General features: G+C 35.7%; 1 protein-coding gene across 1 annotated transcript; it reads right to left on the bottom strand.

Annotated features, from left to right (window-relative positions):
* Positions 1–429: 429 nt before the first annotated feature.
* On the bottom strand, positions 430–5251 carry LOC132550847 (uncharacterized). Its single transcript, XM_060214942.1, has 2 exons — positions 5178–5251; positions 430–2559 (listed from the first exon to the last, which is right to left on the bottom strand). Exon 2 carries the CDS (start codon positions 2511–2513, stop codon positions 885–887), a length of 1629 nt encoding a protein of 542 aa, XP_060070925.1. The 5' UTR covers positions 2514–2559; positions 5178–5251; the 3' UTR covers positions 430–884.
* Positions 5252–13820: the final 8569 nt, after the last annotated feature.

The following is a 13820-nucleotide window of genomic DNA, read 5'->3' as shown; positions in this document are numbered from 1 at the left end:
TTACTTTATCTTGTGACCTATGAATAATTCTTCCGTGTAGTTTATGACATTCTCTTGAACCATCTCATCCACAAATCTAATGTATCCTTCTAATCATATTAATGTGGGGTAAATCTTCTGTTTTGTTTGGACGTGTTTTGACATTGTATAAGATAAACTTATTTTTGACCTTTTTTGACTGGCTTCTTCCCGTATTTGCGCTTGTCATGAAAGATATATAGCGTAATATTATGACGCAACCCTCTCTTTTTTTCCTTTGTGTACATTTTATTAACGTATTGGTGCTGGTAAGGTTCTGGTTTACCAGCGAGCTAGGTCTATAGCAATGAAGAGATTTTTGTATGTGTACCGGAAGTGCAATCTTGTTAATATAATTGCTTATAAAGCAGGAGGATGGAGTTGTTTTTTTGAAGGGTTTTCAGTCTTCAAACTCGTTCTATTATACATCATCTTTTATTTCCAATCTCATATTTCACTTTAACGTCGTTCTCAGTATATTCAATCTCGTCATGCTTACGTTCGTCACTGCTCTCAACATGCGGACACATAATTTTTTACTTACCAACAGGAAGACATACGTTATACGTTCATTTTCAATATAAACAATGTACATCAAAATACATTAAAAATAAGAACATTTGTTGAGCACTTAAACCACTTGTGTAATATATATTTGCATATGGTGTTAGCAATTTTGTCTTAAAAAACAATAATGATATCATTATTTCAACCACACAGTATTTGTAAAGGAATCAAACTGAAATTCGTACATCGAGCTTCATATATATACACAATTGTAACAGCAACGTTTCGACATACGAAAACATCAAATCAACACAACAGCTTTTCATGTTGCTACAAGGAATGTGTCACATCAAACAGTCTTATTCAGAGTCGACAAATTTGGAACCGCATGGCTGCTGCAGAGCCTCTTCTGGCAGGTCTTCATAATTTATCATTTGCCATGGCTCCTCTTCTGGTTCTACATATAGATTAGATTTACATTGTCTGGCAAAGGTTTTGCAGTTGTAGGTAGCCAGACTATATCGCTTTTCCCCGAGTCTCGACCTGGCCATTTCCACGACTTTTTCTGGGTCTTTACACGTTCCTTCTCGGTAATCCACCTTGAACATTGGAATGGAGAACGGTATCCACTCCTCCACAACACCGGCCTGGTATGTGTTGCGAATTACTTTGATTTTGTCGATCCCATTTTGTTCCATGACTATGGCATGACAGCGCGGATGAAGTAACCATTCGTATACAACTATATGGTCGCCACACTTTAAGTCACATATGTTAGTCACTGCTCTATCATCGGCTTTGAATGAAGAGGAAATCGCCTTCCCAATCACACTGCCAAGAGCAGTTCCGACAAATTTACCTACCACTCCGCCTACGATCCCGCCTATAACTCCACCGACAATGATACCCACTGGACCAAGCGGTGATCCAACAGCCATACCAATTAATTCCGGACCAAGCGAGAACAGTATAGTTACTCCAGCACTCAACACACCTTCCACTACTCGTTGGATAGCTGTTTCGATAAAATCATTCCTTGATGTGTTCCCTTTTTTTCTTTCTTCATACGCATTATACAAATCCCAAGTGACGAACCCCGCTTCTAGGACTATGACAATGCCAGCTCCAACCAGGTTACTTCCCTTGACAGCACGTTCAATTCCTTCTGCTGGAATGATTTTTCCAGCCGCCATAGTTGCATCCTGCATTGTAGCTGGTAGTGTTTGCTTCGCAACAGAAACTGTTTTTTGAACTATTCTGCACGTTCCAGTTATAGTTGACCTGACACTTGTACCTATATTTTGCCCAGCTATCTCTTTTAATTTTCCTTTAAGCCATGCTAGTTGATGCGACTTCTCCACGCCTGTTTTGCAGTAGGTTGCAAAGGATTCACAGTTGTCGGTAAAGAGAGAATACCCCGTATCATCTAGTCTAGACCGAGCTCTTGCCAAGACCAGTTCCGGATCGTTCGTCTTTGTTATTTCCTCCCGATAATCAATGCGGTACATCTGATTGAAAAGTCTTTCTTCGCTGGCTTCCACTGGGAAAGGACTGCGTAAAATTTTGATATTGTCATCCTTCTTGTTCCAGTGAATTAATGTTAGTTCGTTTTTTTCGGCAGCAACTTCTTCGACAATGGCATGATGCCATGCAAAATAAGGTCTGTGCCAGGATATATGGTCTCCTGGTTTCAGGATATCAGCGAAATATTTCAGGTCTATTTTTGTTTTCGAACTTTGAACTTGAAACGCTGAGTTTTCGCTCAAAGTCGGAACAGGTCGGGGAAGCATTTTTAGTTTTTCACTGCTGCTTTCTTCATCTGCATCAACATCGCTGCCTACTAAATATTCACGTGTGAGGTTTTCCGTGTTACATTCCGTACAAAACAATCCGATCAGCTTGTTTTCACTGCTAAGGTAGCGTCTAAGTTTGAAGGTATCGCGTCGTTCACATAAACATTGAAAAGAATAATTGCCTCCATCCGCCATGTTGTTCCTCTGTAACACCAAAAGACGTATTGTGGTTATGAAATATCTGTAAATGAAACAAAGTGTATATAAACATCACAATAATATTTCATTTATAATCAATCTGTCGGTTACAGTTTGCATTTAAACATTTCAACTTGTCATTCATATTGGAGAAACCAAATAAACACATTATTCTGGTCATTTTAACTCGAACCTAAATGTATAATACACATAATAACAAAGTTAGATTTTAATTGTAACATAGGAGTAAGGCACATTCTAGCACAATATTGCTGTTTAAGATAACTAGTAAACTCCTTCCTTTTGCGTGCAATTTGAAAGGCAGTTTGTGTATATGTGTAATTACTCAAAACAGGATATAGCGTGACCGTAAAGAACCTATGATCTTCCTAAGTCACATGTATACATATAAACAATCGCCTGAAGATTGCCGCTAGGCCTGAAAACGTTAGCGAAGTACAGTGTTGATTTCATCTATAGTTTAACATATATACTATAAGTATACAATTATCCTTAATCGTTGGTCCTTATAGTGAACATTTACTGTAATAATGAGCTAGGCTAGTAATACGGACATATGATATGCTTGTTTCATTGTCAACCTGCTGTGAGGCTCTGTAGGGGAGGAGGATAACACATTTGAAAACATCAGAAAAATAACACATGGTCATTCGTTGATGACGATGAGGTTTTGTCGACATAATACGCATATCTATTTAGTACAGGTACATGACAATAGGTAATGGAAAGAATATATCTTCATTAAAACCTAGAACCTAGAACCTGCAGCCTGTGCCGTGATCAATTGACAAACTTTTATTCCATCTTGTTATATATAATTATATTACCTATCTAATCTTACTATTCTTTAACACTATAATTTAAATGATGGTAATGCTTGCCAAACATTTCTGTTAGATAATTATTCATCTGAATCTATATTCTAAATTCTTATTCCTGTAATGCTATCATTATTATTTAATATCTTAAATTTTGATTGATGTGTATGTGTACTTGTTAAAGTTGTATAGAGAGGGCTTCCATAGGCTCTGCCTGTTGCCCAATTCCATTTGTCATCAACATCAAGACAATAAAATATTCTGAAATGAAAAACATTATAACCTAGAAATTCCGGTAAACATACATCGGTATATGTAAACTGTATACACACAAAAATAAGTTTAGTCTAAAACGAATTGGAATTGTTTGTTTTGTGAAACGAAAATGAGTTTAAAAAATTACAAATAATTTGCCAATATAAAAAAACAGAACATCTGCAGCAAGTAGATACCCCATTACTAGTTTACTTTTTAATGTTCTGTTCAAATCAAAAACAATTTTTACTTTTAGGTGTCGGCCTTCCAAAATATTACCGCAGATGACGGTTTTGAATGATAATACATGTATTGTAATGCATTACTCTTTATTAAGTATTTCAGCACACGACATTATTTTCAGTTTTTGATCGTTTTCACATATCAATAATCATGTTGTCGTTGACATTTATCGCTCTGCATATAACAAAAACTTACATAAAAATTTACAGGGTATGTCCTATGAGAAAACGATGCAATATGAACTCATCGCGGTATTTGAATAGCCTGATTCTTTCATCTTCAATATACCTGCCGAGATAAAACTATAGCGTGATATTAACGAATCGCTTCTCATAGCCAGATAGGTATTATTTAACGGCACAGGGGTTATTTGTATTCTTAATGGAGTTACATCTAAACCTTACTCGAAAGATTCATACGACATTTCAGTTGCGATAATTAGATATGTTTGCCTAAAATTTAAGAAGCTGGTGCACATATAAGTGTAACGGTAACCACAAATTTTACGACAACTATAATACATAACTAGTAGTTTGTAGAAAGGGTTTTTCATATTCGAACCATTTAACATCGCAAGTGTGTCGATATCACCGATCACAGCAAAACAGGTTATTTTCTCAAAAAAAGACTCAAAATGTCAAATTCCTTTACATCAAATTGATAAACAGTGCGTTTACACATAAGTGAGATAAGCAATATTGTGGTTAGTACAAAGTATTTTGCCTACACTAAATAACACATGAATCATACTTTCATTATAATATGTGATTCTGTGTTTTAATTATTCTAACAATATATCATAACACTTAAAATCATTACAACATATTGCACACACTTATTTGTACAATTTGTTAAAGAAATAACATTTATTTAAATAAAGAATAAATTATTAGATTTAACAAACTGTTTCCGTTGGAGGAAATGGAATAGCAAAAAAGACATTGCTTTTTTGTGGTCATTAGTATAATTAGTGATAAATCCCAGTAACATGTTTGTTGTCAGCTAGGTATCAAAACAGTCAAGGGGTTACATCCTGCCTCGTGGTGACTAACGACGTAGCATTGCTTATGTATGTCCCCTGTAAACATGCACAATACTTGTTATTTAAAAATTGCCATGTTAGTGAAAGCCTGAATCAAACTGAGGCGTGTTAATCTTCTCGGTCGTCAGTAAACTCTAAAACACAAACTTATGATAAGAAACAAAATTCCCCTACTATCACATACACCATGTATGTTAATTCATCAACATCACCCAAACCTCCTGTTTATATCACCCCTTGTCAGTCAAATCGTTTGCTACAAATAACATACACAGGACTTACCTGTTTTAACTAGAGCTAGGCGATGTCTTTACACACATAGCAAGGATATTTAACTTATGTGGCGGTGTTCAAAGCGTCTTCTGCTTTTGTTGTTGTATGGGAAACCCAACACTTCAAGTTTTGGCTGTTGGGAATCCCCACTTTGGTTATGTAGCAGAACGCTAGTCTAGTATGGACTTGTTTCAGTTGAAGACTTCACGTGATGTTTATTTTTTTTCGTAAAACGTTTTATTCTAAATGTCAAGGTTATACTGTAGGCGTTATAGCTTTGACTGGCGATAACGAAAATCTAATCATGTGTCGAATTTATCTGTTATTTAGTGTAGAATCAGTTTGAGGGCACAGACGAAACACATACCTGTTCAACATCATGATGTTACACTTATGACTACAAGGAGCTGTTCAACATGGTGATGTTACTCTAACAAATACAGAGAGGTGTACAGCATCACAGTTTTAAACCAATATCTAAACGGATCTGTACAAAATCTTAGTTTTACACCTATATATACACGGAGGTGTACAACATCGCAGTTTTAAACCAACACCTACACGGAGGTGTACAGCCTCGTAGTTTTACACCAACACCTACACATATTTGTACAATATCATGATATTACACTATCGATTTTCAAGAGCTTTTAACAACACCTACACATATTTGTAAATATCATGATATTACACAGAGCTATGATTTTCAAACACAGAGCTGTTGAACACCGTGTTATAACGAATACACAGAGCTGTTTACCACCTTGTTATAACGACTACACAAAGCTGTTTAACACCGTGTTATAACGACTACACACAGCAGTTCAAAACCGTGTTATAACGACTACACAGAGCTGTTTAACACCGTGTTATAACAAATACATAGATCTTTTTAACACCGTGTTATAACGAATACACAGAGCTGTTTATCACCTTCTTATAACGACTACACAGAGCTGTTTAACACCGTGTTATAACGACTACACAGAGCTATTTATAACCGTGTTATAACGACTACACAGAGCTGGTAAACACCGTGTTATAAAGATTACACACAGCAGTTTAAAACCGTGTTATAACGAATAAACAGAGCTGTTTAAGATCGTGTTATAACGACTACACAGACCTGTTTAAAACCGTGTTATAACGACTACACAGAGCTATTTAAAACCGTGTTATAACGACTACACAGAGCAATTTACATCGTGTTATAATGAATACACACATCAGTTCAAAACCGTATTATAACAACTACACACAGCAGTTTAAAACCGAGATGTTTATCACCGTGTTATAACGACTACACGGAGCATTTTACAACCGTGTTATAACGAATACACAGAGCTGGCCAACATTGTTCTGTTACACCATCAACTACACATATTTGTACAAACATCATGTTATCACACCCACAATTACACAGAGCTGGACAACATCGTGTTGTCACACTAGAGGCTACAAAAGAAGGCAAAAAATCTGTTGACGCCATATGATAGCTAAAATGTAAATTATTGCTACAGAAAGAAAACAACCTAAAGAAACATTTGATTTTCAAAATGATATGTAAATGCTGCTTTATGACAACTGCTAAACTGAGCAACTTTGCTTTCAGAAATCGCACTATAAAAGGAATAAATAACAGATTTGAAAATGTTGTCTTTAACAAATCTAGAATAACACTTGTACTTGTAATATGCGCTTACAACCCTTGTGATGTAACGAGATATGTGTAAAGTGCCGCAAGTGTACACACAATGTTGTTAGATATGACCTTTGTTTTATGAACAGTGCGTTAAATGTTTTACATACCAGCTGGTATGTAATTCTACTGTCTATTTTTAGCCACCGGGGATCCCAAACATATGCTATATTTAATCATGTAAATTCCTTAACTACGAACTGATAGATGATGAAATGCCCTGTAGAATTATGTCAGCATGTTGCAATGCATATAAGCAGGATTTGGCAATCACTTTGAGGGCACAGACCTGTCTTTGTTAGTTTTATACTATCACAGACATAAAACACACACCATATGGAAATTTTGAGGAAAAATAAATCAGGAAATGTTTCTTCAGGTTACCTCCGTGTGGTTGTCTTTTCGATGTTTGAAAATAGGACAAACATGTTTGTATCGGTGGCCAAATAATAATTTGCTTTGAATGTACTAAGATGTGTTACTGTCCGAAGTATAGAAGGTTATGAAATAATCCTAGCAAAATATGTCCAAATAAAAAAATAACGAAAGGCCTTTGGCCCTTTGAAATATATCATATTTTGCATATCGTGGTGTAAACTTGAACTCATTTCAATGCGTAACGAGAAGCAAGTCAATATCTCCTCATTACGGATGGATGGACGGAACAACAACAGGAGGAAAAAACAATTAGTCTATACAGCCCCTCCTTAAGGGGAAGGAGGAACAAAACGTTACTTACGATGAAGTAGTACAAATATGAAGAAAGGATTATGCAATGACATCAATTTTTACATATCTGATATCATTTCAATCTATATGAATATCTTAAAGTATTCTGACGATAACTCTTAGTTATGATGGACCAAGTTTATCATCTAAAGAAAAAGATAAATAACATGCTGAAATAGCAGAATTGAAATTATATTCAGGCAAAATACAAATTACTTATTATCTAACAATACAATAGCATTAAAAATGTTCAGAGATGAGAGTTTTTGTATTCAATACAACTTGAAATACGGAAATGCTAATTCGGGATACTAACTCCGGTATTGACTTAGATCTTACACAAACACTTAAGTTTGACAAAAATAAAAATTGTTTAGTGAGAACATTTTATGTGGTCTTTGATGAAAAAGATCTCAGCGAGGTAGAAAGTTGGGAAAATGAAACATTTCAAGTTGTGAATATGCTTTAAAACGGAGAAATTTGGAACCACAAGGATTCATCATGGAGTGAAGTACAATCAATTATTGAAATGTTCATATGGTATCATAGATTATTAAATACGGAACATAATAATTTTCTATTAGAAGTGCGATATCAAACGACAATTTCATTTAACGTCAGTGTCTGCTTTCTGTGAATTAAGACGGCTATTCGATACGAAGGTAATGAGATTATTGCTACTAAATCTATCAAGTACTACACAACAATATCCATACATATAAGAGGTAAAATATAATACAGTTTACAAGAAATTTTATATAATGAAAACACCACAAGAGGTAAGAAACAAGAGTATCAGTGATACTGAATACAGGTTTCTTTGAGAGAAACTTTGACCATACAAAATTCTGTACTTACGGGATTTAAGGTGGCAGTGAATTTGGTTCACTGAACATCCTTTGTATGATAAATGCATACACCAAATTCAGATCTCCTGGCTTAATTGGAACCAAAGAACGGACGGATAGACAAAGGAACGGACTGAACGGGCGGCACCTACAAGCATCCCTGAAAATTTTGGATAGCGTTAAATAATTTTATTTATTAACGAAACACATACCTGTTCAACATCATGATGTTACACTAATGACTACAAGGAGCTGTTCAACATGGTGATGTTACTCTAACAAATACAGAGAGGTGTACAGCATCACAGTTTTAAACCAACACCTACATGGAGGTGTACAGCATCGTAGTTATACACCAACACCTACACATATTTGTACAACATCATGATATTACACTATCGACTTTCAAGAGCTGGATAACATAGTATCAGAACCCAATGACAACACCCCCTCCCCTGTGTTATAAGGGCTACACAGAGCTGTTTAAAACCGTGTTATAACGACTACACAGAGCTGTTGAACACCGTGTTATAACGAATACACAGAGCTGTTTACCACCTTGTTATAACGACTACACAGAGCAGTTCAAAACCGTGTTATAACGACTACACAGAGCTGTTTATCACCTTCTTATAACGACTACACAGAGCTGTTTAACACCGTGTTATAACGACTACACACAGCAGTTCAAAACCGTGTTATAACGACTACACAGAGCTGTTAAACACCGTGTTATAACGATTACACACAGCAGTTTAAAACCGTGTTATAACGAATAAACAGTGCTGTTTATGATCGTGTTATAACGACTACACAGACCTGTTTAAAACCGTGTTATAACAACTACACAGAGCTGGTAAACACCGAGGTATAACGATTATATTGAGCTGTTTAACACCGTGTTATAACGACAACATAGAGCTGTTTCAAACCGTGTTATAACGACTACATAGAGCTGTTTCAAACCGTGTTATAATGACTACACAGAGCTATTTAACACCGTGTTATAACAAATACACAGAGCTGATTAACACCGTGTTATAACGACTACACACAGCAGTTAAAAACCGAATTATAACGAATACACAGAGTTGTTTAACACCGTGTTATAATAAATACACAGAGCTGTTTAACATCATGTTATAACAAATACACAGAGCTGTTTATAACCGTGTTATAACGAATACACAGAGATGTTTATCGCCGTGTTATAACGACAACACACAGCAGTTTAACACCGTGTTATAACGACTACACAGAGCTGTTTATAACCGTGTTATAACGAATACACAGAGATATTTATCACCGTGTTATAACGACAACACACAGCAGTTTAAAACCGTGTTATAACGAATTAACAGACCTGTTTAAAACCGTGTTATAACGACTACACAGAGCTATTTAAAACCGTGTTATAACGACTACACAGAGCAATTTACATCGTGTTATAATGAATACACACATCAGATCAAAACCGTATTATAACAACTACACACAACAGTTTAAAACCATGTTATAGCGAATACGCAGAGCTGTTTAACATCGTGTTATAACGACTACACACAGCAGTTAAAAACCGAATTATAACGAATACACAGAGTTGTTTAACACCGTGTTATAACGATTACACCCAGCAGTTTAAAACCGTGTTATAACGAATAAACAGAGCTGTTTAAGATCGTGTTATAACGACTACACAGACCTGTTTAAAACCGTGTTATAACAACTACACAGAGCTGGTAAACACCGAGGTATAACGACTATATTGAGCTGTTAGCACCGTGTTATAACGACAACACAGAGCTGTTTCAAACCGTGTTATAATGACTACACAGAGCTATTTAACACCGTGTTATAACAAATACACAGAGCTGTTTAACACCGTGTTATAACGACTACACAAAGCTGTTTATCACCTTCTTATAACGAATACACAGAGCTGTTTAACACCGTGTTATAACGACTACACACAGCAGTTCAAAACCGTGTTGTAACGACTACACAGAGCTGTTAAACACCGTGTTATAACGATTATACACAGCAGTTTAAAACCGTGTTATAACGAATAAACAGAGCTGTTTAATATCGTGTTATAACGACTACACAGAGCTGTTTAAAACCGTGTTATAACGACTACACAGAGTTATTTAAAACCGTGTTATAACGACTACACAGAGCAATTTACATCGTGTTATAATGAATACACACATCAGTTCAAAACCGTATTATAACAACTACACAGAGCTGTTTAACACCGTGTTATATCAAATACACAGAGCTGTTTAACACCGTGTTATATCAAATACACAGAGCTGTTTAACAACGTGTTATAACGACTACACAGAGTTGGTAAACACCGAGGTATAACGACTATATTGAGCTGTTAGCACCGTGTTATCACATCTACACACAGCAGTTTAAAACCATGTTATATCAAATACACAGAGCTGTTGAACACCGTGTTATAACGACTACACACAGCAGTTAAAAACCGAATTATAACGAATACACAGACTTGTTTAACACCGTGTTATATCAAATACACAGAGCTGTTTAACAACGTGTTATATCAAATACACAGAGCTGTTTAACAACGTGTTATATCAAATACACAGAGCTGTTTAACAACGTGTTATAACAAATACACAGAGCTGTTTAACACCGTGTTATAACGAATACACAGAGCTGTTTAACACCGTGTTATCACATCTACACACAGCAGTTCAAAACCATGTTATAGCGAATACGCAGAGCTGTTTAACATCGTGTTATAACGACTACACACAGCAGTTAAAAACCGAATTATAACGAATACACAGAGTTGTTTAACACCGTATTATAATAAATACACAGAGCTGTTTAACATCATGTTATAACGAATACACAGAGCTGTTTATAACCGTGTTATAACGAATACACAGAGATGTTTATCACCGTGTTATAACGACTACACAGAGCTGTTTAAAACCGTGTTATAACGACTACACGGAGCATTTTACAACCGTGTTATAACGAATACACAGAGCTGGCCAACATTGTTCTGTTACACCAACAACTACCCATATTTGTACAAACATGTTATCACACCCACAATTACACAGAGCTGGACAACATCGTGTTGTTACACTAGAGGCTACAAAAGAAGGCAAAAAATCTGTTTACGCCATATGATAGCTAAAAAGTAAATTATTGCTACAGAATGAAAACAACCTAAAGAAACATTTGATTTTCAAAATGATATGTAAATGCTGCTTTATGACAACTGCTAAACTGAGAAACTTTGCTTTCAGAAATCGCACTATAAGAGGAATAAATAACAGATTTGAGAATGTTGTTTTTAACAAATCTAGAATAACACTTGTACTTGTAATATGCGCTTACAACCCTTGTGATGTAACGAGATATGTGTAAAGTGCCGCAAGTGTACACACAATGTTGTTAGATATGACCTTTACTTACTCTTATTCCATTGGATTCCTTTATCATATATCGTGAAGTTATATCTGTTCAGTCATTCATAATTACAATGTGTTCGTGTTTTGTGAACAGTACGTTAAATGTTTTACATACTAGCTGTTATGTAATTCTACTGTCTATTTTTTGCCACCGGGGATCCCAAACATATGCTATATTTAATCATGTAAATTCCTTAACTACGAACTGATAGATGATGAAATGCCCTGTAGAATTATGTCAGCATGTTGCAATGCATATAAGCAGGATTTGGCAATCACTTTGAGGGCACAGACGAAACACATACCTGTTCAACATCATGATGTTACACTAATGACTACAAGGAGCTGTTCAACATGGTGATGTTACTCTAACAAATACAGAGAGGTGTACAGCATCACAGTTTTAAACCAACACCTACATGGAGGTTATAAGCATCGTACACCACACCTACACATATTTGTACAATATCATGATATTACACTATCGACTTTCAAGAGCTGGATAACATCAGGACCCAATGACAACACCCCCTCCCCTGTGTTATAAGGGCTACACAGAGCTGTTTAAAACCGTGTTATAACGACTACACAGAGCTGGTAAACACCGAGTTATAACGACTAGATTGAGCTGTTAGCACCGTGTTATAACGACAACACAGAACTGTTTAAAACCGTGTTATAACGATTACACCCAGCAGTTTAAAACCGTGTTATAACGACTACACAGACCTGTTTAAAACCGTGTTATAACAACTACACAGAGCTGGTAAACACCGAGGTATAACGACTATATTGAGCTGTTAGCACCGTGTTATAACGACAACACAGAGCTGTTTCAAACCGTGTTATAACGACTACACACAGCTGTTTAAAACCGTGTTATAACGACTACACAGAGCTATTTAAAACCGTGTTATAACGACTACACAGAGCAACTTACATCGTGTTATAATGAATACACACATCAGTTCAAAACCGTATTATAACAACTACACACAGCAGTTTAAAACCGCGTTATATCAAATACACAGAGCTGTTTAACACCGTGTTATATCAAATACACAGAGCTGTTTAACAACGTGTTATAACGACTACACACAACAGTTTAAAACCGTGTTATAACGATTACACACAGCAGTTTAAAACCGTGTTATAATAAATACACAGAGCTGTTTAACATCATGTTATAACGAATACACAGAGCTGTTTATAACCGTGTTATAACGAATACACAGAGATGTTTATCACAGTGTTATAACGACAAAACACAACAGTTTAAGACCGTGTTATAACGACTACACAGATCTGTTTATAACCGTGTTCTAACGAATCCACAGAGATGTTTAACATCATGTTATAACGACAACACAAAGCTGTTTAAAACCGTGTTATAACGACTACACAGAGCTGTTTAAAACCATGTTATAACGACTACACGGAGCATTTTACAACCGTGTTATAACGAATACACAGAGCTGGCCAACATTGTTCTGTTACACCAACAACTACACATATTTGTACAAACATCATATTATCACACCCACAATTACACAGAGCTGGACAACATAGTGTTGTCACACTAGAGGCTACAAAAGAAAGCACAAAATCTGTTGACGCCATATGATAGCTAAAATGTAAATTATTGCTACAGAATGAAAACAACCTAAAGAAACATTTTTCAAAATGATATGTAAATGCTGCTTTATGACAACTGCTAAACTGAGCAACTTTGCTTTCAGAAATCGCACTATAAGAGGAATAAATAACAGATTTGAGAATGTTGTTTTTAACAAATCTAGAATAACACTTGTATTTGTAATATGCGCTTACAACCCTTGTGATGTAACGAGATATGTGTAAAGTGCCGCAAGTGTACACACAATGTTGTTAGATATGACCTTTACTTTTATTGGATTCCTTT

This window comes from Ylistrum balloti, unplaced genomic scaffold (genome assembly GCF_031769215.1).
Source record: "Ylistrum balloti isolate Yb309-2 unplaced genomic scaffold, AGI_CSIRO_Ybal_v1 Utg369624, whole genome shotgun sequence".
NCBI classification, from domain to species: Eukaryota; Metazoa; Mollusca; class Bivalvia; order Pectinida; family Pectinidae; genus Ylistrum; species Ylistrum balloti.
The sequence above is the reverse complement of the archived record's forward strand: the minus strand, read 5'-3'. Positions and strand labels throughout refer to the sequence as shown.